Here is a 25,681-nt window from a genome sequence, read left to right on the forward strand (position 1 = left end):
AGTGTTTAGAAGGAACGTGGAATGTCAGCACACGGTTGAACTATTAAGTACCTGGGGATGAAAAGACATTCAAGGTAGGCTGTGGAGGCCAAGGCTCCCCCTTCTGTTTAGGGAGTCACTGGCCTCAGGCTATTCTGCTTTTCCTCATTTAAGACCAAGTTTCAAGCCACTGTTCAATTTCTCTCTGACCACATGGAAATGAAAGGCTCTCCTCTCTTCAATACTCCCAGATCTTGAGTCTCATACAAACAGGTACTCCTTTCCTTCCAACAAGGTCGTTCACTTAACCCCTCCCTAATCCAGGAACTAAGATTCCTTTGTAGTTGAATTAAATGTACTTCCTATTGAAACAGGTACTTGCATTTGCACATTTTGTTTACAAACAACATGCACTCTTGTGAGAGCACCAAGCTCAGACTTCACACATGGCTGTAGTACCTTCACAGCCACACTTTGTGCTCTTCAGTGTTGAAATTCCTGCTTTGAGGAGAAACCAAGCTCTAATTTCAAGTGTTTACATGTACTCCCGAGAGCAAGAAAAAAATCTTACCATGATTAGATTATGTAAAAAGTTTAATTATAAAATAAATAAGTTTGTTATGGAAACATTAAATATTAAATACAGTAATAAATATTTACACATTTACAGATAGGACTTGACAATTAATGGTGTTTCTCTGCTACCAGAAGAATTCTGCTCTGTTTATACAGAACACATTCACTCTTTCAAGAAGAAACTGAACTCAAATAATACTCTGTGCTCAAGACTGCATGGACAGTTCAAGAAACCAAGGACACTTGGGTCAGAAAAGTTTGAGGTAAGTCAAGTTCTTCGCACCAGAAGGTAGAGCACAAGAGACCACTGCTTGCAGAGTGTCAGTGCATGAATTTAATTCTTCAAAGGAACAGGTTCTTGGTCAAGTTCAACTGACTGGATCTGATGGGAAGCATTTTATACTTTAAGTGCTGCTTAAAGCAGCACTGAGTACCTAGGTAACAGAAGTAGCTCTGTATTTATAACAGAGGGGTCCAGGCTTATCAGCTTGTTTGAGCATGGCTCTTTTCCTTCAGATACAGAGCTTCAGATCTTGCATTTATTGTTTCAGCATCCCGAGAAGACTAATTTTAACTCAGGCTAGCACACACACCAACGGATAGCTCCACTCACACGAGTCCTACTGAGTTCAGAGGGATTACTTTCCACATACAGTAACAGAACCCAGGTGTGGCTGACAAAGATCTGTCACCAACACCCTGCAAGTCAGAACTAGAGATGAAGTTCTTTGAAGCTGATATCAACAGGGAGCACAGTGACAGCAGAACTAGGTTTTCCATCCACTGAGGTCTAGGGATAGAAGCCATCCAGAACTCTTCCTTTTTTGCTTTGGCGGACGGAAGGAAATTTTTTCCCCTCCACCTATTCCTGAAAGCTGCAACAAGCTCTCTCCCTTAGAGTCAGAGCGGCCAAAGGAGACTTGCTAACAGAAGAAAGTCCATCCACACAACAGCAGAGACTGGAGCTCCAGCACTGATAGAGAGGGCTCAGTAGCAATAGTCTCTAGCAGGTCTTGATAGCAGGTCCTCTACCCCATAGTGGCAGCTCCTGCCACATCGCTGTGCCAAGATGTAGCGGTAACTGTCCTCCCCAGCAAGCAATTCAGCAGCAAGTGGCATGGTGACATCTCCTTGCAGCAGCCTCTGTCTTGATGAATCGGGACTTAGTGGCAACAGCTCCAGCCCACAGTGTCCAGGTGGATGTGTCAGGCAGCCAGAGGTACCCTGCAGCTTGGCAGCGGCCACATCAGAATTGTTCTGTAAGGGGCAGACCAGGTACGTTAATCACCACCCATGACATAAGCACATTGTGCTAGAACCACATCAAACCTACATCCGAGGCAGGTAGGTCAAGGATGTGCACACACCTGAGGACATTCTGCTAGATACTCTTCAGCTTCAAATAAGCTTTGAGCAAAATACTCCAATTGTCACTGGAAAAGCTGGACAAAGTCTGCAGCTGCCATGTGGCAAAGCAAAACTTCTGAGTTCTGCTGGAACTTCTCAGGACTATCCTTTATAGTTTCCTCCTTCAGCTTGTAGTATAACTCCTATTTTTGAGTCTGCCGTCAGGTACACTTTTGCTCAGAAAGGACCAACTTGCTTGCTCATTAAAATACACTAGATTTCTCCCAGGAGTGGTCCATCTAGGGCACAGAGCTTTAGCACTCAGTTGCTGTGACAGTATGACACTTGACTGAGAGGCTATCTATGGTGCTTTGAATTGACAGCTTTTTCTTGGTCTACAGCCTCTAAGCACTAGAAACTTCCTGATGCCTTGCAGAGAAGACATGAAAATGTTCAGTACTTCTCTTATGAGAGGTGATGATTCACTTGGCTGCTGCACCATCTTCCATGATGGAACTTCACCATGGTGTCTTGCACCAAACCTGCCTCTGCCCAGATACTGGAGATTCTTCCTTCATAAGTCCACTTATCTCAGTACATCTTTCTATCCTCACTATTTCTTTAAGACAGCAGCCAGAAAGTTAACAGAGCTCTTGAAGGACTTGTACAACTTGGGTGGTTTAGGGAAACCAGAAAACCAAGCCAGTCATTCACATGTAACCTATGTGTTTCAAGGCCCTTCAAGTGTTAAAAGCAAACACTAGCTTTGCAAAACATGCATGCAATTCTCATATGGGTAATTTCAGCCCGGAAGGACTGAAAGGCTTTTCAAATCAGCTCTCATACCTGCTTTCTCCTCATTTACACACCAACATGGCCATTTCTGTTTTCTTGTCGAAGTTTTTTCCTTTCTTCTTTCTCTTCATACTGAGGACACTTTTTCCTGACCCTGAGAAATTACAGCGTGTTAGAGGTCATTTTGAACCCTGGCATACATCCTGTTGTTACCAGTCCCCACAGCCTCTGCAGCATTTAGGCATACATCCTTTGAATCCTCAAGCAGCTCCTCAGAACCAGGAAGTTTCAAGCAAGACAGTTTTTAAACATTCAGCATCAAGCAGTATCTGATGATAAAATCAAGGAGCCCCTAAGTTAGGCACTGCCAGTTTTCCCTCACAGGCTTCTTGGTTTAAGGCCAATTAGGTGGCAAGATGAAGAGGGTTTCTTATTGGAACTGAGCAAAGCACCAGGAGACTTTGAGGGACAGATTTCCTGATGGCTTTAGCAAACAGCTGCAGAGACCAGACTTCCTTCCTCCTCCCCACAGCAGAGCCCTGTGGACTTCAAGTATCTGAAATCCCTGTCCCCTTGATGTGTCCCTTGAACACATCATAAGCAAGCTGCTTACCAATTTTATCCCAATTTCTCCAGTCTTTTCTAGTGACTGTTCCAAACATAGCATCAAGCTTCTCTGGTTGAAGGTACAGATTAATGAACCACATGCTTCAAGATTATGAGGGTTCAGACCATGAAACAAATGCAATCCTATTCCATGGCTCACTCCAGAAACTAACTATGATCATTTGTTCTTACAGCACAATGCTGATTATCTCTCCTAGCAGCAAGGAATGAGGCAGTGTTCAGAGAACAAGTGTTCATCCCAGCATTCCTCAAGTTCAGATCTAAGTATGAAGCAACAGTGAAATGACAAATGCACACCTTGTTTCCTGAATTGCAGGAAAGGGTACAGCATGTACCCAATTCAGCTGATGTGCTTCATCAAGATCTAAAATTAGTCTGAACTTTTGCATTTCACCAACAACATCCCAAGCCCTACTGTGGTGGAGCTGCAGTGTCAGAACTGGAGGACTGCTCCAACACTAATGCTGGAGTCAGGCTTCCCACGCTGACTATCTAACCTCAGCACACATTCCTGGAGAACACGGTAAGAAGCAAAGGCACAGGTAGGCACACGCTGCTCACATACTGCTTTTGAGCAGGTATAAAGAAGAGTTTGATATATGGCTTGAAACATGTACCCAGAAAAGCTCTTTTAATTTATTCACAGCAGGACCCCAGATTCCGATTACCCACCACACTGAACTGGCAGCAGTTGGTTAAGCTGGAATGGTTGTTCCCTCCATCTGAATGGCATATACAGTATTTGGGACTGACAGCATCTCTTTCCCCATTTGCTTCCCCCTCAGTGTAAGTATTTAAGCTCAGCAACCTCCATTAATAAACAGACAGTTGGAGCACCATTTCCTTCCCTCCAGCTGTGTACCCAACTGTTGGATAATAACCATGCACAAGGCTGTTACGTTACTGCTTGCAGGCTTCTTCAGAATGATTAGGGAAGGCACTGCCATGTCAGCATTAATGCTCCTCCTCCCCTTCCTGCTGATGTTCTGCAGCACTAACTATCCTGGTTGCAGCAAGAGCAGAAAGGCTCTTGTTTTAAAATCAGGGTCACAGTTGCCCACAGCCAATAGCAAGAGAGGATTAAGTGAACACTGAGTCACCTGTGAACTTCTCAGACCTTGCTTCTACCCTCAAGACATATTCAAGCTGGGATAAGAACTCAGCCCTTTCAAATGCCTTCCACACAGGCAATTCAGCTCAGCCAGGCACATTTTAAGGCTACTGGACACAAGCCCTGTTCACACTTAAGCTAGACAGACACCAAAGTGTATAATACTTACTGCACTATCACAATGATAAGTACAGTAATGAAGCTGATGCTTGAGAGCAGGACAGCTACCACTACCAACACAGTCTTCGAGTAGTCTGCCACATCATTCTTCCTTTGAGTCTTCATGAACTGTTCACCACAGCGCTCACCAAAAAAATCCTGATGACACCTGCAAGTAAACATTAACACAAGTTCTTATCAGCTCCGGTGCTGTCTGGAGCCAAGGACACCCACACACATTCAAACCTGACTTAGACATCTTCAGAGTTTCCCATGAATCTCAAGATGCTCACTTTAGAGCGTGTTCATGAAATGCAGTCACTGCTCTAGCACAAGGTTTGTCAGCATTTCAACAAGTCGAGATTAGTTTGGGCGTGATGTTCCAGGACGACACGCCTTTTCATTCTTTTGGTTTGAGTTTATGACCAACTGATGAGTTCAGTGGCTTGTTATGTATCTCAGATTCCATCATCACTTAATTTACATGGCAGAAAGATTCTCAGTCAAAATACGGCAGGTGATGGCTTTATGCCAAGTTGACACCGATTTTTCCTCTGAGCCCTCATACGCCACCAGCTCATGCCAATCACACCTAACTCACAAGGTACAAGTAACTTACTTGCAGGTCACCATCTGGAGATGTTCTAGGTATATGCATTCACCATGGATGCAAAAGTTTTTGTATTCCATTTCACAGGGAGTCCCTTTCTTTTTGTTTTTCCCTTTGTTTTTCTTCCTTCTTGATTTGCTGGCATTCTTCTCACCCCCCCTCTTTGTTGGCTTGGGTTTAACCACAGGTTCAACTGAAAAAAGGACAAGATGACTCAGTCTAGCAATGCTAAAAAGCTAGATTCTGTGAAAACTGAATGACAGAATTTGGTGAGGGGTAAGGGGATGGTCACTGCAGGAGAACCTGTGACCAGGGTGCAAGTAAGCATGCAGCTGGGCATTTCACATCCAGCACAAAAGCAGCAAGCTTCAAAGCTCCTTAAGCACAACTCTGCCACCATTAAGTCCTGTGCAGTGCAGATCAAAAGCAGTATGAGCAGATGAGCTGTGAGCGCCACTAGAGATGAAGAGCAGCAGAGCTGAATGACTGCAGCATTTCGCAACATAAGATATTTGAGTGAAACTGCACAGGTTCAAGCAAAGACCTGTAAAGAACACAGAGTTCACGCTGAGCCAAGGCATCCACTACTTTCATATCAGCTCAGATACAAGGCTAACAGCCTTCTTCGCTCTAAACTCTCCATTTGCATCAGTGATGAAAGGCATTATAACTCACTAGATAGTCCTGGGCACTTACAGAGGCAAGACAGCTTGCTATCCCAGTTAGCATACTTGTTTCTCCCAAATAACCTGCAGTACTGTCTTCAGCATAAGATAGTTCATTTCCAGTTCTCCTACTTCGAGAGAAATGCCGAGTGCACTGGAGGAGTGAAGGCAGGATAGTCCACAAGAGTCAGGTTATTTGTTCTGCCGCTTACTGTTGCCCCTCATTACCTCAATTAAGACAAACCTCTAGAAGAGTGTGGTTTAAAACGCTGGTGACTTAGTAGCCTTTGGACTTAAGCAAGGGCAATCATCTTCCTTTCAATGAAGAGAATAAGCTAAAGCTAGTTACTCTGCAGCTGCTCCACACAGCAGTCAAAGCTTGATAGCATTGTTTTAGATCAAGTTGGTAAAACACTGGTTCTCTGAAAAAGCTATCCCTTTACTGATAGCCATAAAGCAATTCTTCTCACTGCAACACTGTGCTATTCAGGAGTTAACCAGGTGAGTCTGAACAGGTCTTAAGGACAAGTCTTATTTACAACACTCTTGAATTTTGCTATTGTGCTCTGCAGACCTAATGAAAATAATTTTTAGAGTATTAATATTTTACCCAGAGCACTATGCATATAGGCAATCACCACAATAGGATGCAGCTGGATCCAACTAATGCATAACCCTGTATTTCTAGTGACAAGAAGAAAGCCAGCACAAAGAAACAAGGTGTAGTTCACTGTTGTCTAGACAGCTGATCGTTTTAACTTCTAGAGCAACAAGCCTAGCTTGAAGTTACTTAAAAGCAAAAATGCCTTCAGCAACCAGAAGTCTGATTCAAATGGTATAAGCTATATTAATATGTAAATGAGAAACCCTGTTCCTGCAAAAAGGTTTCCTGTCCCTAGAAGTGTGAGCTTACTACAAGAGTGGCTGAGGCCCCTGTTCTGTCCAGTTTAACTTGATATTTAGGTTAACACTTTCATAATTGAGGCTGTTTCCATTCTTCCTTCTTCAAGGCTCAGCTTGTCAGTTTGATCTCTGTGTCCCTGTCTGCAAGCTGCACAGCCAGGAAAGTGATCCTCAGTTGAATCATAACAGCTTGAAGGCTCCACAGATAAATCTCACGCCAAGCAGAAGAGCTGGTCTACAAACCAACCACCTTTGGTAACAATTCTGGTTTCTGTGCAGTTATACAACACTTAAACCACCAAGCCAGTAGTTTTACAGGCCGAACTGCTCAATAACTCTGTTTCCCCTGGAGGTGTTCAACTAATGAAAAACTTCAGCAGGGTCCACAAATTTCCTAGACTGAGCATCTGGAGCATGGCCCCCTTCACTTAAAAAGTCCTTTAGTCTCATTCAAGTCTCAAGGTGTTTCCGCACAAAAAATAGTAGCCAGATCCATCCTAGAGGGCAACAATACCAACGTACTACCATCTACTGGGTTCAAATCACCTGTAAGTACCTAGCTTGTATCACAACCACACTTAGGCCAGAACCAGCAAAATCTCCCATCCCCATAGTCAGGGTAGTCATATTTGATCTCCTCAGAGCTTAACAAGCAGACAAATTACAATAAATTCACACAATAGCTATTGACAGTTAAGTATTGCCTGAAAGATACTTAACAAGCTTTGCTGCTGCCACTTAAGGGGTTGAAGTGTTTGCTTTCCCAGGAAATTTTAGTCAACTCCAATCTAAATAACCCATCATGAGAAAACAGCCAGAAAATCCTTGACACAAGAGAGACAAGCTTATGTAAAACCCATCTTTAGGGGCAAACAGCACCCATAAACCTCACTGAAGCTTCCATGCTAAGTAGACGGTAGCTACCCCATCGCAGCCCGCCTGTCAGGTTTATCAGGAGAGCAGTACAGCAGGCAATCAGCTAGCCTGCAGTTCCCACACACCCTAGCCGCACTCACGCTAAGTTTTCATCCCTGACAGCCTATTTTTAATGCCAACAGTTTCAAGCAGAAGCACGCATTTGCTCCGTACTCCACCAGCAAAGCGCAGCAGCCTTACAAAAGATACATCGGAAAGAAATGGGTGCTCAGAAGTGGAGAACCCCCAGGTCCGGCACTGCCGAGCCGACGAGGCCACCTCATCCCTAGCCGCGTCCCCCGACTCACCCCGGATCAAGTCATCCACGATGTACTGGTGGACGGGCAGCGCCTCCTCGTACTCCTCATCCTCCTCGTAGTCGGGACCCGACACGGACTCGGGCTCCCGCTGGCCGGTGCCCCCGTGCCGCTCCGGCTCCGTGGCGTTAGGCGAGGACCCGGCGGCAGGCCGGCACGCTGTGAGGGGAAATGGCGCCGTGGGCAGGGGGCAAACCCACCGCCGCCGCCGCCGCCACCACCCCCTCCCTCCGCGCCCCTCCCCACCAACGGCCCCAACCGTCGCCTCGCGCCGTCCCCTCAGCCGCGCCGCCGGCCCCGCACCCACCTGCCAGCACGGCCAGTGCGGCGATGAACGCCACAGCGCGCATTGGCGGTCCCGGGGCGGGCGGCGGCGGCAGAACGACGGTTGTCACGGCGCGAGGTGCCGGTGCGCAGCGCTCCATGAGGAGCCGCCCGCCGCCGCCGCCCGCTTTATAGGCGGGCGCCGCTCGCGCGCCCGGACGTGGAGCGGCGTCAGCGGGGCGGGGCGCGGCGCGGCAGGCAGGTGAGGGCGGGGGGCGGCGCAGGCGCGCGGCTGGGGGATCCGAGGAGAGCCCGGTACAACGGGGAGGGGACACCCCCCCCCTCCACCTTCGGGGATCGCGTCGGGCAGACACACCTCCCGGATCGCTCTGCGCCCCCCTCGCTCCTCAGGGAGGAAGCGGGCGAGCTGCGGCAGAAGTATTTTTCAGCAGTAAATGCGGCGATCGCCCTCCGCCGCAGTCCGCGGGGTGTTCGCTTGAGCGGCACATGAGTAACGGCTGAGTAACTCATGGGGAGGAGGGTGGGCACGCATCCAGGCCGAGGCAAATGTGCTCCTCGGGGGCACTTTGGCTCCTAATTGCCACGGTAGCCCTTAGCGGAGGGTGCCTGACCACGGCTGCCACTCCTGAAGTGTTGCGTAAAGAAAGCGTGAAGTAGACCTACTTTTAGGGGAGAAAAATGAGGGCAGGGGGTTGTAACGTGCTGGTGTAGGGTGGGAACCCAGAAAAGCCCTGCGAGGGGGCGAGCGTGAAGGGACAGGTACCACTCTGCTCCAGTCTCCGAGACAGCTCTTCACGGCTGGCCGGGAGGGGCAGTGCTACTGAGCATTGGGAAAGGAGGATCTGGGCGACCTTCTCTTCTAACTGAGAGGGGCTGGAATGCTACTCACAGCTCAGGAAGCTGACAGAGCCTTTGCTCGTGGTGGCTGGGATCCAAGTGGCTCAGTCATTAAACCTTCTCCACTCTTCCACATATGCTGGTGAAGGATACACGGCTCCCGGTGCCGTCTTTGCCAGGTCAGGACAATCCCAACAAGTGATGCCAGAGAGCTCTAAAAAAGAAGTTGCCAAATCAGTCACTCAGACATTAACCTGCGACAGACAGCCCTGGCAAACCTCCTCTTTGCACATGGTGCAATTAAAACTGATTGTCATTAGCAGATGGCTTTACTGTTAGGTTTTTTTATCATTGCATTTCCCCTCGTTTCCCATGCCTTTTCTCATAGTGTCTACAACAGAGAAAAGACAAATCCTGCTCTGCCGCTGCAGCCCTAGGACAGAGAGCGCTCGGTCCAGCTGCAGCACCGTCAGGCAGTCGCTGAGCAGCTCCCGTGCTACAGCTCAGTCATCGTGTGGGGGCAGCTGGGGGCTCCTCAGGGCCCCTCCTTTCCCCCTTGGACCGGACTTCCCCTCCCACAAGACCCCCGTACGTCTCAGGGCCTGGCATTAGCAAGTGCATGTGAGTGGAATTTCTCCAAAGGGAGAGACTCTGAGGTTTGGGGTCTCTTCCATCAAAACGTGGGGTTGGTTGTGTGAGAACAGAGGTTTGTCAACTGGGAGTTTTCCTTCCCCCCCACCTGCCGTGCTCAAGGCCAGCTTCCTCAGCGAGGCACCGCAGCTTCCCTCCTCATTTTTCTTTTCTGCAGCTGTTAAAATGAAGTATTTTTCCCAGTTTTTTTTATCAGAGCTTCATTGGAAACATTTTCAATTGTTTTTTTAAGTTCAGTCTGAGGAATATACTGAGCATGGAAAATTTCAGCCCGGTGCACTACACTTGGCAAACTGCTAAGCAGCTGAAAGGAGCAGCTTAGGAGGGGAAAGGTTGAATGACCCGAGTGCAATTGCCCGTGTTACCTGCGCTGTTTAGAGACCAAACACGGCATATCCAGGGCCTGACTCACTACGTTCCCTCTCTCCTCCAATCTCCAGCCGATGACTCTGTCTCACTGACGGGCAGCAGTGAGGAATTTGGCCTGGCATGCTTAAAATTTGTCAGGCATTTTGTCGACTTCCTCCTGCCGCTCCTGCTTCTTTGAAGAAGAAGAGGCAGCCTGACATCAACCAGAACCGCTCCTCAGCGTGCAGAAAATGCAGCAAGGTGGTGATGGCCACCAGTTGTGCATGAATAGGTCCAGGTGGGATATCAAGGCAGCTCTTCCCAAACAATGGTGTCCTGGCAAAGCCCTGTTTGGCTACTTCTCTGAGAGGACACCCTCCAGAGGCCACGTGTTTCAGGACATTCAGAGTGGGATCCCGCCACTAGCCCCAGCTTTGCTGTGTGCTGCTGGGGAGGAGGCACTAAGCTTGGCCAGGACTAGAAGGGCAGTTGGATTCTGCCCCCAGGCTGAGCTCCCGGAGGATGCCCCGGGAGCTGTGAAAGGAGGAGAAGCCTCGAGGGGCCTGCAAGGCTCACCCCCATGGGCTGCCTCACTGCAGCTGGGCCAGTGGGGCAGGCTGCTGGGCCAGCAAGGGCAGGGCTCGCCTTTGGGAAGGTGCTGGCTCCCCGTGGATGCAGAGTGCCACCTACTGAGACACCGCTCCAGGCAGCACCCGGGGTTTTCCCACAGGACACCTAGGCTGGGGCTGCTGCTCCAAGTGTCCTTGGCCGCTCTGGCTGGTCCATCATGTCAGTCCCAGAGCTTCCCCGAAGGCTGGCAGTCCCAACAGGGTGCACCTTTGAGATTATCAGGGAACCTGTGCAGGGAGCTGCACACACGGGCACAGCCAGAGTCTTTCCTTGGCATCTGCCCTGAGCCAGACCCTGTTTTCCATGGGCTGGCGGCACAGGGGCAGGAGACGGGCCAGTGGTATGCTGGCTGCCCCACTCTTGGTGGTAGAAATGAACACCTCGGGAGCCACGTGGGTCCTTCCCATGCCTCGACTGTCTTTTTGCTAGCCCTGAAAACCTTCAGTGCAGCTCAGGCTCAGAGAGCACCCAACAGCACCTGGCACAGGTGGCCTTGGTGCCAAATTTTTCCCCTCTGGTCTCTGTCTGCATCTGTGGAATACGGCCACATCAGTGAGAAGGTTTCTCTCTGTCGGTCTGCCTCCTCTCTGAGGCTCATCTCCAGAAAACATCCCAGGGGTGAAGACTGTGGCTGTGTTTCCCGCATCACCTTGCTACCTGCAGCCCCAAGGCCCCAAGGCCACCCTGGCAAGGATCTGATGTCCCGAGGCAGCGGTTCAGCATCTCCCGCTCTTGGTGAATCCCAGCAAATTTTGCTGACTTGACATTAATGTGTGCTCTCCTTTTGCCTGACAGCTCCTGGGACCTGCTGTCCTCCTCGCTGACCATGGCCTGTCCCCTTGAGATGACTAAAAAGGAAGGATGTGCCCAGGACATGAAATTGCACATTGTCAACTCTGGTTTGCGCTGGGAGCCCCCGGATTGGCAGAGTATTTGAATTTTACTTCCTTCTGCTCTGACCCCAGGGACCGGGGTGAAAAGCCACCCTGCTCTCACTCCGGACGGGGTGGCCAGCACACAGCCCCGTCCCTTCCCCAGCTGTGCTGTGGCAATCAGGGGCATAGGCAGGGACTCGCGGAGGCGAAGCGACATTGATGCTGACAGCTGCCTGGCCTTGGAGGAGCGCACTTGGGCATCGTGTCTCCCAGAAGAGTCCGAGTGCCAACTGCAATCTTGTTATTCACTCTCTTTACTTTTGATAAAACCCCCAAGAAATGCATTGAGGGGAAAGGAAGTATGTGAAATACCTGCCCATTAATTTTCTTCACTGACATCAAATGTTTATTTTGCAAGGGCGGGCACAGCTGACCTGGGTGTTTGAACATGAGTTATCTTTTCTCATCCATCCAGTTGAGAACAGGTGGAAAAGGGTAATGACTCAAACCGGAGTGGTGTCTGTCTGGGCAGCTCACCAGACTTTCACTTCACTTGTGATCTGCAGACGCCAGTATCTTCTGCTATCAGCAGCTCCCTCATAGGCAGGTAGGGAGCTTTGAAGTCAGGCATGTGTGACTCCGGTTCCTGCTGATGTAAATCAAGATTGCTGTAATAAAAAGGCTGTAGATGTGTAGCTAGGGTGTTGGGGAGGAGGGAAGGAGAAAGGCCTGAATACTGCCTTCCTGGAAATTGGTACAGATATTGCTAGCCTCGGAGATATGCAGGCGTTCAGATGGCTGTGCATCCCTGCTGTGAAAGCCCTCAGCAGGTAATTTTTTTCTAAGATGGTGATGTTCTTCCTGTGCTCCACTCCTTTCTCCAAGACTTAGGCTGAAGCAGGGATTGCATGAGCGAAAGCTGTCCAGAAAGGGAATAATTTGCGCACTTGTACTGCATCAGCTGTTCACCCTGGGGAAGTCAGACCAGTGGCATGTGTTTTCAGTCACTCCGCATTTGACTGCAACATCTTTCAGAGTATGTCTAAAGAAAAAAACAAAAAGGACAGAATCTGCTGCCATGATGACAAGATCTGGATTTTTCTCTCATTTATATCAATACAAATGAAAAATAGTCCCCCTTAAAATCTAAGAGGTACCTTCTCAGACAGCATAAACTCCAGCAACCCCAAGCTTAATCTAATGAAACATGCAGTGGTGCTACCAAATTGCAGTGGTGAAATTTTACACTTGCTTTCCACAGATTTTCATGAATGACAGGCAATGGGGAAAAAGGCCTGATAGTTTGCAGAATATCCTGGGCTACGTGGTGGCTCCTGTTGTTGCCTGCTCACTAGCTTTAGACACAGGTGAGCAGGACCTGCCGGGCTCAGTTTTGCTTCGGTGGTAGGGAACATGTTGCAAGCCTTTCTGGGACAGCAGTTCTGCCACATGCTAGGAGTTTTTTTGGGAAGCTGCCTGCTGTTAGCATGCTGCCCTGGGCTTTGACTGCTCTATTTTCTACACACCATGCACTGACCAGCTCTCATTTGACCAAACACATCCTCCAGTGCTCACCCACTCGTTTTTGTGCGATGGCTCAATTTGCAAATGCTCAGGGGCAGATCCTGGCCCCAGCAGTAATTGTAAGGGCCTAAATCTGGGAGCTGAGTGAAGCAATACTGGATTTACACTAGCATGAGGAGCTGTCCCTCAGCTAACAATCTCCTTCTGTAATACCATGTCCTGCCATGCTGGAGACACAGAAAATTCCTGCCCTTTCTTCCATTCCTTGGGCAATTTGCAGAAACTTCGCCCAGGACTCTGGCAGAGTGGGCTTGGGGCCCTATCCGTGTCCCCTGCCCGAGGCAGGCTCCCCACGGTACCCCAGAGCAAAACCACCCTCCTGACAATGCCTGACTGGCTCCACAGGACACAAAAGGGCAGGTGCTTTAGATAGGAATCCCTAAGGAAACGGAGGCTATAGCTCAGCTGTTGCAGTTAGTGCCATTACACTGATTTACCCGGTAACATTACTGGGGCCCTTTACCTTCAGCATGATAGTGTTTCACCTGCACTGCACATTATTTTATATATTCATCATACCATATCATTGTTAGATGGACAAAATCATCAGATCATCTCTCTTCTCTATAATGTTTCCAGGACTGCGGCTCAGCATGGTCCCTACAGAGGAGAACACCCAGCTCATTGCTTTACAAAGGTGTATGTAGCTACTGGATCATTCTGCAATTGTTCCTTCTAAAAAGAAGAGAAAAAAATGTTTAAATGTGAAACTGCACTCAAGGTAGCAAAAGCTGTATGGCTGCTGTTCATTGAGTTTTGGTGGTCTCCCAGCTCAATCACAGAATGCACTGGACTTTGAGAATGTGTGTAATTATGTGCACAGTGTGGCTGTTGGAAAAATGATGTCTGTACTTGGGAAAATGTAGGCTTTTTTCCCCTCTAGTGTCTTTTAGAGTTTGAGCTGAAAAAAAGCCAGAGCAGAAATCTTCATGTTAAAAAAAGCCTTCACAAACCAAAATGTCACTGCATGGTGGTTTTAAAAGCTAAAACATGGTTACCTCTAATACCTGGAACGTTAGCTATGAATCTTCTTTCTTCTTCACTCCATGCAACTTCTGGACAACCACTTTTTTGCTTACTGTAATAAAGTCACTTTCTGTAGGCACAGGTGGTTTTTAGTTATCAAGTGCTGACTGCAGCCTTCTTTTTAAGGAGCACTGCGTACTACAATCAGGACAAATACAACAGCTAGTTTTAACAGTGGAGGAACAATCTCTTATAGTCACAAGGCAAGGCAAACTTCCTTGAGATGGTCTCATACAAATGCGTTGGGAACAATTTGGGGTTACCTTTAAGGATCCCCTAAGAGGATCTTGCCCATGAAAGTCTGGCTGACCTAAAGTGTGTTGGTGCCAATACAAGTTGCAGTGGGTAGTTCGATTAACTGAGTTGGTTACATATCCCTTTCCTCATGTTGGAGGCTTGGGTATGAAGTCACCTTGGAGATGTGTATCACAATTCATTTGAAAGCGCATAGCATGCGAGTAAATTATACGGTGCCGTACATTTTGAGGGATTGGAGCCTCACATAAGGACTGGGAACATGTGACAGAAATAGCATGATGTTTTCCTTCTGTGTTGCACGTTATTTCCAATAGCATCCAGAGTAATAGATAAATAAAGGATATGTGAGGATTGTTTGGGAATTTTCTCCTGGAAATGCAGCTAAAGTCTTAGCTTTTTACTTTATAATCTTCCTTGCGCAATGTTTTTTTCAACCTGGTTCCCAAGTTGGGCAGCTGGTGAGGCAGGTAAATGCACACGGACAAACAGAGTGTGGATGACCTCCTGTGTGAAAGGATTTTACCTCAGCAGGAAAATGCTGTGAGCTGCCTGGATCCGTCCCCTGCAGGAACCCAGGGAAACCCTCTTGGCCTAGAAGGGTCCTCTCCCATCCAAACTGAATGCTTTTTGTCTCAGCATCTTTACAAAGAGACACACAGTCCAAGACACAAGAGGGGTGCTGCTGTTCTGTTGCTGGATGCCTGTTTTTCCTCTCCGCTGCGTTTGTTGGTTTGTTAGTTCTCAAGTCCTATCATCTGACGTGATAATCAAACACAAATTTTAGAAATGAACACATGCCCCTGCTCTCATGTCCACTGCAGTCATTGGGGGTCACACACTCTGTCCACCTCCTGCCTGACAGCAAGTGGACCTAGAGCCCCCAACTCTCTCTGATTTTAGATTAACAGGAGCAGGATGAGGCAAAGGTCAAATTCAGGCCCGGTAGGGGCAAACTGAGCAGAAATGGTGCACAAAGAATCACAGAATCATTCAGGTTGGAAAAGACCCTTGGGATCATCAAGTCCAACCATCAGTCCTACCCTACAAAGTTCTCCCTTACACCATATCCCCCAGCATCTCATCTAAACGACCCTTAAACACATCCAGGGATGGTGACTCCACCGCCTCCCTGGGCAGCCTATTCCACTGTGTGACCACTCTTTCTGTGCAAAATTTTTTCCTAATGTCCGGTCTGAACCTCCCCTGTTGCAGTTTAAAGCCATTCCCTCTTGTTCTATCGCTAATTACCTGTGAGAAGAGACCAGCACCAACCTCTCTACAATGTCCTTGAAGTTCTTGTTTCTTCTCTGAGCCAATACAACTTTTATCTGGGGCTGATCACTGGCTCTCCATGAAAAGCCCTTTGCCTGGCTGTTGGAGGGATCCTTTACCGTCAGCCCAAGCCGTGCGCAGGTTTGTGCTGCTGAGCTCCCTGCAGGTGGAGCACAGCAAAGGGGCTTCAGCATAAGTGAGACTCACAGTATTTCCCCTGATGTGAATGGTTTTCCTTCTGATTCACCCCACCATCAGAAGAAGAGGAGAACATCTGGTACTGCCTTACCCCAGCTGAGTTTTTGCCTAGTGTCTTCCCATCAGTGCATCAGGTGGTAAATTTTCTTTACCTATTTGAAGTCATTTCATATGTGAAGAAACAATGAATCACAAAGAGAAGCCTACAGCAATTAGGAACTCCTTTCCTCTCACCTTTGCCAAAGCTAGATTTTTTCCCTAGAACAAAGCCCAGGCAAGCCTTCCTACGCACAACAATGATTACGTAGATCACTCTGGATTTTGTTTTTTTCACAGGCCATGAGCAAGCAAAGAAGCTCAGGAGAACACTCCATTTCACGGGCATGTTTGTTATGCTTCCTTGGAAATCCCATTGTTTGCTGGTAGTGCCTGGTTTTGGCTACAAGTGCTGTGCCCTCGTGACGTTGGCTGCCTTTAATTGTGCCAGGGTGCTAACAAATAAGCATGAAATTTGGCAAACTAAAAAGGTGCCGCTGGAATAAGTCAGTCCTGGCAGTTCGAGTATACATTTCAGTGTGCTGAAGTGGGATCACTGAGCAAGTGTTTTGCGAGGCTGCTCCCAGTCACACACGTCCATCCGTCAGCAAAACCCATGCAGGCAGTGGACCTTGTGTCCCCTCTTCCTTGCATGCTGCATCTGTCCCTGGCAAGCTGGAGCGTGGGGCCAGTGCTTTCCCAGGAGAGGACTGCTGAGACACACCGTATGAGTAAGGTCTCGTTTGCATAAAGATTGCACACTCACGCTGTGAAGGAGGTTTCCTAGGCACAGTCTCATTTCCTTCTGTAAGTAGGTTTGGCTTCATGTAGGAAAAACCCTATTCTTGAAGTCCTTGGACAGAAACCAGTTTACACTGTCATGCCACAATGCCGTGCTGGCATGTTTGGGTCCACCCAACCCTGGCTCATGAAGGCACACTCTGCCCCTCTGAAGCAAAAATGAGTCTCCACTTTTAGTTGGATTCAGGTATCCTACTTGCATGAGCTTGGCTGACAAGAGGTCTCATTCCGCTCCTAAAAGGCTTTTCAGTGTCACTGATGCACCAGCATCTGCATAGCTGCTTCTCTCCTTGGGGGCTTCACCCCGGAGGTTTCAGTGGAGCAGAGCGCTGCTTCGAATGGTGAGGGAGGAACATGGAGGTGGCAAATGCAGGGCTGAGCACTTTGGTCTCTACCACCCAAGGCTTTCCTCAAAGCGTAGACCTCAGCTCTGTTCCCTTGCCATGGTGAGAGGTAACTCAGCTACAGCAGGTGAAGTAGACTGGTTTTGGACTAGTGCCAGAGAGCAGATGCTACAAGGAGATCCTGATAATGAGAGGGATTTATACCAAAACGAGCTGCCTGGCAGGGAAAGGGATTGTTGTCTCTATTTCCTCTCACCTGTTCCTCTGCTGTTCTGAGTTACAGAAGGGCAGGATGGATTTACCTGCCCCAAGGACCCCTTTAATGTACAAACTTTTGGTAACAGAATTTGTGCTCCTCTGCTCCCGCCCAGGGTGTTCTGAAATCTTTATTCAAGATTTACCTGCATCACTCATAATGAACAATGTCGTTCATTCTTAACTCTGGAAAGTTATTCCCAAGCTTGCTCAAGTTGCCTGGAGCTAATGTATTTCTGTGAGAAAAGAGAAAGAAAATTCAATGGCATTTGACTAAAATTATTTTAGGATTTAAGGACATATTTTCTTAATGTGCATGAAAGAGGCCACTAAGCGTTGCAGCCAGAAATTGATTTTCCCCCCATGTTAGCAAAGTGGTGGCAAATAAAATAAAAAACATTTAAAAGAAGGAGCTGAGCTGAAAAAAATGCACAAGACTTTGTATGAAAATTCAGAAATGGTTGTACAGTGTCAATTCAAGAGTCATGTTTCAAGTATCCTGACCCCTATAGATGCCAAATTCAGGCAGGTGTTACGTGCTATACATTAAGCAACACAGTAAGTAAACACATTAAATATTTTGGAAGAAACTGAAAGGAGGAGAGCTGAGGCTGCTCGGAGCCCTACTAACCTACAACAACAAGCAGCCTTGCACACAACTTTAGAAGTGCCTCTGCAAAGGTGATTTTCACACAGGTTCTATCCCATTGCCACTGCTAAATGCAGAATCAATATTTTCCTGATGTGCACCCACAGAGGCAGAGTCATCATGCCTGTGCCCTTAGCCTGGCTGGGGTGGTCGCTGTCATCCCCATGGCCCAACCGGGGTCTCTGCAGGGTTTTTCAGACTGATTGGGCTTTGACAGGCCGATGTGCCAGGTGCCATGTACCCATCTTGCTGTCCCTGTGCTCCATGGCACTGCCAAACCAGCTGTCCCTCACCTGGCAATCCCAGAAGCCAGGCCTTCGGTGCAGCAAGTGGCACATAAAGGCAGCCTCTCCACGACCCCTGAGCTCTGCTGCTGGAAACGGTGACTCCCTGCTGCACCACAGGTGAAAATCTGCAAGGGAGACAGACAGGTAAAGCACCACTTCATCAGCAAAGAGAGGGGAGTCCAAGGGACAGCTTTCTCTGACACAGCTCTGCACCCCACACTAGGAGGGCCACAAACTGCACATGTGCCATTTCCTTGCCACCCATGACTGCCAAATTACCACTGCGGCAATCAGAGATCTTGCCATCCTGGGTGTTCGTTGGTGGGCGAAATACATCAGGGCTGAGGTCATTGCCAAATCCCTGGGAGGACATGGTGACTCGGGCATTCTCAGACCATGAGCTTGAGCAGCTCATTTTGAAGTTGATGAATTTTCAGGAAGGGCAGCTTTGGGGTGAATAAAACCTGTCATATCACTTGGCATTGCTTCCAGGCTCTGCCAAAGGCAGGCTGAGGTTCAGGGTACCCACGGCTGTGAGGGACAAGGCTGACAAAATACTCTTGGTGGCTGCATAGCTCTTCAGCAGCTGATGCTAGCTTTGGTTTGGAAAGAAAGGAAGACTTTGCTGGTAAATTTCAGGAAACTGAGCCTTGCAGTAATGATTAATGACTCCAAGGACAGCACGCACAAGGAATCGTGAGAGCCTTCTAGAAATGTCATGCATTTCAGATCAGGACTGACCAAAAGCACATGTCTGCCCCTTTGGGGAAGTCTGGCTTTCCAGCTTCCATTTCTATTCCAGAACACAGTATTATGCCAAAAATGTCATAATTACTTTTTCCATGTTGGTGTTGGCAATGCTCCAAATTTTGCACTAAGATGTTGAAAGCCTTAATTTCCACTTTTTTTTGATGCATACAAAAATTTCACATTTCATAAGCTCAGAACGTTCTCTGCTGTTTTGAGGATGAGCACAAAACGCTGCTTTTCCACAGGAAATTTCCAAGCTAACTCCTCATGGCAGAACGTGGCAGGGAGGCTGCATTCCCACTTTCCTCCGCCCCTGCTGTGCCAAGTCCAATATCTGAGCCCCATGCATGCCAGCGTGGGATGACACCCATGGTGCCGCATGCAAAGAAATGGTGATCTGGCAGTGGGGGATGTAGTCTTTGAGGTGACCACTATGTGGGAAAGAAACCAGTGCCAGAACTGTCATGGGACCCTGAACCATTCAGTAATATTGACTGATGAATGGATTTTTTCCCCTTGTGCTTGATTTGAGCTCATTGGAACAAAACAACTTGGGTGAGTTGAAAAAAATCAACAAGTTTTGACAAGTGATGAACTGGCTGAAATGAAATATCCCAGTTCAGTTATCCCAGTAGAAAGGAAAACTAAATAAATAGGTGGAGATGTTGGGAGAAGAAACAAACCCAAGTCAGATTACTTGACTGTTTCAGAACCTGTATTTTCCACCAGAAAAATCCTGCAGGTGGAAAAATTCTCAGTGAAAATTCACTGCAGAAAGAGAGCCCTGCATCTCCACGAGTGGAGTAGCTGACTTGCCTGGCTGTGTCAGGCTATCTGCACAGGGATGTCTTTGTGGAGGCAATGGCTGAGGAGAAATTACACCAGTCAGAACAAGGGAGCTGTAACCACAGCATCGCCTGGGACAGGGGCACTGCTCACAGTGGTGGGAGGCTGGCTGGGGAGGCCAGCAGTGCTGACTGGGCACTGGGAGCTCTGACAGCAACCTTTCCCTGGCTGAGCCTTTGCAGCTGCTGAGGGTGGGCTTGGGAGTGCCCTTTTCTGGGGGTTCTTCCCATTTCAAAGACAAAAATGCTACTAGTGAGAAGGAGACAAGCTGGTTAGAAATCAAGCCACTTGAAAATGATGGCTTGGACTCACCCTGCTGGGTTTTTCCAGCCATTGCAATTCCAGTCTGATTTCTGGTATTTGACCTTCCTTATTTAAATGCTCCTGCCCTCTTGGTGAGCTTTCTACAGGGGCTGAAATTTGCTGTGCCTTGCTCCGCTCTCAATGATGCTTGTCCTTGGCATAGGTGGGTTGAGCAGGTAGACCTCCTGAATGAGCTCCAAATGTTTGGGAGGCCACAGGTGCACTGATCTTGTGAGGTACCGAGTTCTCCTGTTTCCTCCTGACTTCAACATTGTGTTCTTTTTACAGTCAAATGTCTCACCATCTTTTCTTGCCCTCATCTAAACTATATTCTTCTCTGATTTTCCATCCCCTTATTACAACTTTTCAGTTTGGTTTTCACCACCCCTTTCTCAGTAGTGACCTGAAGGCTTATTCCCCTGTTGCTGTGTGTATTCCTATGGATATCCACCTCCTCTCAGCTAGTCTTGTCTCCTGAAATTAACCCTTGTTTCCATGCCTTTACTGCCTAAATGGTTCTAAAGCCATTCTGGGATAGGCAGATAAACTGGCTTCTCTTCCTCATTCATGTGGCTTGTACAGCTGGCTCGGCTTCCCGTTATAATGAAGGGCATTGACAAGCAGCCTGACAGACCGGAATAGAAAGAGCCACCACCACAGGACCATAAGACCACTGGGGACCGCTGACAAATGTCCATGGACAAACGGTGGTTCCCAGTTGGGACTGGTGCCTGTTCGCTATTGCATGTCATCTCCTAAATTTCTACTGGGTTTTCCTATCAAGAGGCTGATGCCCTCTGGTGACTGGGTCAGAAGAATCAGACTGGCATCCATCACGGTAGGGCAGAGAGATTTCTCAACATTTTTTTGATCAGTTGTTTCAATCTCCCAGTTTGCTGGGAAAGCTTTTAATCATACAGGATGGAATTATATAATGGGAGTGTTGGAGTAATTTAGGTTTGGCACTGGCTTTATTAAAATAATGATGACTATTTGTGCAAGACCAAACCTCTACATTTACTGATGGAACACCTTCCATCCATCCTTTCTTCCATCAATCCTTTCTTCCCTCCTTCCATCTCTGTTCCTCGGTCCATCCATCCATCCATCCATCCATCCATCCATCCATCCATCCATCCATCCATCCTTTCTTCATCATAAACACAAAGAATGACTGCTACTGACCTAGACCAGATTTGCAACAAGTGCGTAATTTATAAGTCATTCCAGCCCATTTAACCTCCTCTCTCTCCTTCCTGTGCTCCATACCTGCCCTTCTCACAAGCAGCCCTGAGATAAGGTGCCAGATGCACTGTGCAATCTGAGGCTTGCCTCAGTGGGGACTAGGACCGGTTGTCCAAACGTCCTCCGCCTCTGTGATGTAACCCAAGACCATCACGAAGGCTTCCTCCAGCTCTTGGCAAACTTGTGACATGACCAGGTGACGCACTCCAAGGAAACCCGCTGAGGGGGACACATGACTCACAAAGGCTTGCGATTGCCAAAGCACGTCTAGTGACATTACCATGAAGCACGCAACAGGCAAGACAGCATCTGCAGAGAGAAAGGTCAGCCTCCCAAGTTAAATGCATTGCTGTGTCATCTGTTGTGTGGCCATAGATGAAGAGTGTACTAAAGGAGGTTTGGTTTTAGCCTCTGCAGTAGCCATGGACATTGTGGTTATGGTAACTCCAGGTTTGGTAACAGTGGGCACACCACAGATGCTGAAAAATTTTCTCCCTCGAGAAGTGATAAGGTGACAGATGACTTAAGTTACTGTGACTACCCCTACTCTGATCTCTTTGCAGTGGCTGGCTGCTGCTTTTGGAAAGATTTTTTTTCTAATGCCCTCTTAAAAAAAGTTGGATATATTGTGACCAGGGGAAATATTAACACCAGTAACATTTGCACAGAAGCATAGCATTTCAGAGAGTTTACAGGAAGCCTTACTTCAAAAAAGCACCGTCCTTCCACAGAGCACCAAGGGAGGAGTGTTGCCATTGCTTTCTAGGTCAGACAGCCCCAGGCTTGAAAGCATCAGCTGTCCTTTGCCTGAATCCCAAGAGGCTGGAATGGGTTTCAGATAAAATATACAGACTTGTGGGCAAGAACCCCACAGCAAGGTTACTGACAGGGCAGGTCTGAGCTGGGGTAAGTTTTAAAGTGATAGAGAGGTGCCAAATGGAGCTCAATCCTCCAGAGAGCTGCCAGCAAAAGTGTCCCAGGCAGAAAAACTGCAGAGCAATACGTTGGTGGCCCTGAGGACATGTAGATAGCTGCGGTATCCAGTGGGTCTCTTCAATACCAGTCTCTAGTTCCTATCCCACCATTTCACACAGCTACTCTGCCATGATGCAGTTTGACACAGCCATGGGAGAACTGCCTCTAACACTCATGCAGGAGCTGAAGCCATTTGGTAAGGAAGCCTGAGACAGGGCAATCTTGGAGGCACACCGCAGGCGCTCTCACCAGCAGAAAGAGAGTTGCAGCCAAAGGTGACTCTGATGGTGGGCATTGCGGCTGAGGAATTGCTGCACCAGAGGGATGGAGGTGGTGCCAGCAGAAACCAAGGAAAGAATGAAGGAGGTTCACTCTCTGAGACAAATTATTTGGGGTGTGTCATCAGGACCTGGCTGCGTGGTTGCTGGACTGGCGATCTACATCCAGCCGGCAGAAGCTGTTGAGGTGGCAGGCTGGTATGTGGCCCCAAGCTTTTCAGTTGCTCAATCATGTGCAGGAGTGAGAAAAACACAGAGTCTGGAAGGGCTGTTATGGGCTGGGAATAAGATGAGCAACAGGATAGGTGGAGAAAGCCCAAGCCAAATCAAGCCAGTCAGCTAAAAGTTAAGACAGAAATCCTGCACAGGCCTGGAAGTGGACTATTCCTCTTAGATTTGCCTGACCTAAATAGTTAAAGGCATGATAAACCCCAGGCTGTTGCCGTTACTGCAATTTAAAACTTCTGCAAGTGCAGCAAAAGGCATGTGGACCCAAGTGCTGCAGTGGAAAGATGCATCTTTAGTTACTGTGGCTGCTCAGGTGCAGAGGGGCTGGTGGTAAGCAGCGCAGGGGTAGAGAGTCTGAAGCCTTTCAGCCACTGGAGCTCTAGTAATGGGACCTCAAATACACGGGGTCATCATTTACAAAAGGTGTGGTGAGAGGATGGAGTCCCCTTTTGTGATGCTTCTGCCAAGTGGAGCAGAGGAGTGTAAAGGGCAGCGAGTGGGAGTTGGAGCAAAAGTGCGGCCAGGCTGTGTGTGCCTCTGGGCTGAGGCTCTTTGGAGAGTCCAGGAAAAGTTTCTGGAGGATGAACAGGGACTGGCCAAAGCAGTTCACAGACAGGTGGGGAAGCCTGAGGGGGAAACAAAGATGTGTCAACACATATCCTAACTGGGTCACAGCAAGAAGGGAAGAAGGCTCCAAGAATCAATTTCTGCCCTATCTTCCCACTGGGAAAGGCTGTGCTAACAAGGCTGTGGCTGGGGTTGCCATTAGCTGTCACCAGTTACCTGGCAGAACAGGTTCCTCTGTGACAACTGGATTACAGGAAAAGGAGAGAGGAAGTGAAAAGTTGAAGAACAGCTAATAAGGGCCCTGTGACACGGAGTTAACCCAGTTAACTGGGAATGACCAACAATCCCCTTCTAACTCGATGCTGAAGGCAGACACAAAGGATCAGGCAGACTAGGGAAAAATTTGTACTGACCAGACCCATCTTAAACATTGACTGATCCACACTGAGGGCTGGATAAGGACTGGTCTGTAGCACTGCCAAAAATGAGCTCTTAAGTCATCTCAGAAGATGGCAGAAGGTAGCAACGGGCTACCTGCAGAGACCCAGCACATTGAGCATAACCCTACAGGATAACCCAGTGTTTGAAAAAGATGGGCAAGATATCCCATGGTCAAATGAACACAGGCTGTTCTGTGCTAGACTTCAAGTCAAACAGTGAGCGCCAGCTTGCCTGCAGCCATAAGGACATGCAAAGGGGGTCCAATGAAAACTAGACGATTCTGAGCAGAGCTATTTCAACACACCCCAGGTCTGCCTGACCACACCTTTGCTGTGGTTGGTCCTTGTCAGAGGAAAGATAGCAGGGAAAGTAAGTCCAAGTCAGGAAGTGAGTACCGAGCTGGGAAAGAAGCAGAGCTATCATTTCACGTGACTCATCTTCTCCAAAGAAAGGGGTATAGGTCACATGGCCAGGGCAGAGCACTCGGGCAAGCCTTTCCCACCTTGCCTCCCAGCCCCAACTACAGCGATCCTCCTCAGTTCCCATTCACAGCCCCTCTGCTCTCCAGAGAGGAGACCAACAGCTACATTCCCAAAGACCACTGCTGGCCAAATGACTTGCCACAGCTGGCCTACTTCTGCCAGATTGCTGTGTGTGTGCATGGACCAGCTTGCAGGTTCCCTTTCATGGCAGGTCACAGACAGGCTTTACTCTATAGGATGATGCAGGGCAGATTTAAGTCCCGCTACAGACAACACATAGCAGAAAAGCAAGCAAAGTCACTTTTGAGAATAAAATCCCCCCTTTCATTTGCTTGATCTCAAGAGTATCTAAGGGATAAGTTTAAGGAGAGAGGGAAAGAGCCAGTTTATTCCTTCACAAGGGCCTCTGGCTGACTGAGAGCTTCTGAAATAGCACTCTCATTTTGCGATGTCTCAGGTTCCACCACTCTCCCTTACAACGACCCTGTTGCGCAGGTCAAGAGATCGCAGGACTCACCCATAAACACCAAGCAATGCAGGCCAACATGGCCTGCACGGATCTCTGGCAAAGACTGGGAATGACGTAAAGGTTGTACTTTCTCTCACATTTTCTGAAAGTGTGAGAAGTGATGGGATGAACAGGGATGATTTAGATACTACAAGAATCCTTCCTGTTCACAGGGAGCCACACTTGGGGTGCAGCTAAACCCAGCCAGCTAGTCTACCATTATTGTAGGCCAACAAGCTATCTACATAAAGCCCAAACTCAAAAATGTTATTTTCTGCTGCTCTCAGCTGTACGATAGACACTATGGCAGAAATGCTATGGGGAGAACTCAAGTGCTGGTACTCGTTCTGAGGAAGTATTCTTCCTGCAGCTACACTCATGCTGCCATGTGTTACTGTATTCAGCTGCAGAGACCCATCAATTTGTGCTCCCGCCTCCTTGCTGTAATCCAAAATAGACCCAGCACAACTTTCCTGAGGGTATGGATGAGCTGAGATCCACGCTGCTGTCATGCAGTACATGATGGATAGGCTGCACTAGGAGCTGTGCTCTCTCTTCCTTTAAGTCTTCCTCTGGTTATGCCAGCTAATAGCTCTATTCATTGGAACGAATGTGCATCGATACATATTATTAACGATGCTATGGTTTCTCTCTTCAAAAATAACATCCTGCTCAGTCAAGCCATGCCAAGTTTCACTTCAATCAAACCACACAGACA

At 48.2% G+C, this 25,681-nt stretch overlaps 1 protein-coding gene across 1 annotated transcript; it reads right to left on the reverse strand.

Moving 5' to 3' along the window:
* Window positions 1–555: 555 nt before the first annotated feature.
* On the reverse strand, window positions 556–8,406 carry AREG (amphiregulin). Its single transcript, XM_074865123.1, has 6 exons — window positions 8,312–8,406; window positions 7,996–8,163; window positions 5,214–5,397; window positions 4,605–4,763; window positions 2,749–2,851; window positions 556–1,812 (listed from the first exon to the last, which is right to left on the reverse strand). The coding sequence occupies exons 1-5, from the start codon at window positions 8,352–8,354 to the stop codon at window positions 2,764–2,766; spliced, it is 642 nt and encodes a 213-aa protein (XP_074721224.1). The 5' UTR covers window positions 8,355–8,406; the 3' UTR covers window positions 556–1,812; window positions 2,749–2,763.
* Between the last annotated feature and the right edge of the window lie 17,275 nt (window positions 8,407–25,681).

This window comes from Strix uralensis, chromosome 4 (genome assembly GCF_047716275.1).
Source record: "Strix uralensis isolate ZFMK-TIS-50842 chromosome 4, bStrUra1, whole genome shotgun sequence".
NCBI lineage: Eukaryota > Metazoa > Chordata > Aves > Strigiformes > Strigidae > Strix > Strix uralensis.

Excerpts from the sequence above, each read along its gene's own strand:
- AREG (XM_074865123.1), bottom strand. The coding sequence starts at position 8,354 with ATGCGCGCTGTGGCGTTCATCGCCGCACTGGCCGTGCTGGCAG. Across the intron at positions 5,398-7,995 it reads CGTGGATGACTTGATCCGGG|TTGAACCTGTGGTTAAACCC; the intron begins GTGAGTCGGGGG and ends TCCTTTTTTCAG. Across the intron at positions 2,852-4,604 it reads CTTATCATTGTGATAGTGCA|GGTCAGGAAAAAGTGTCCTC; the intron begins GTAAGTATTATA and ends GTAATTTCTCAG.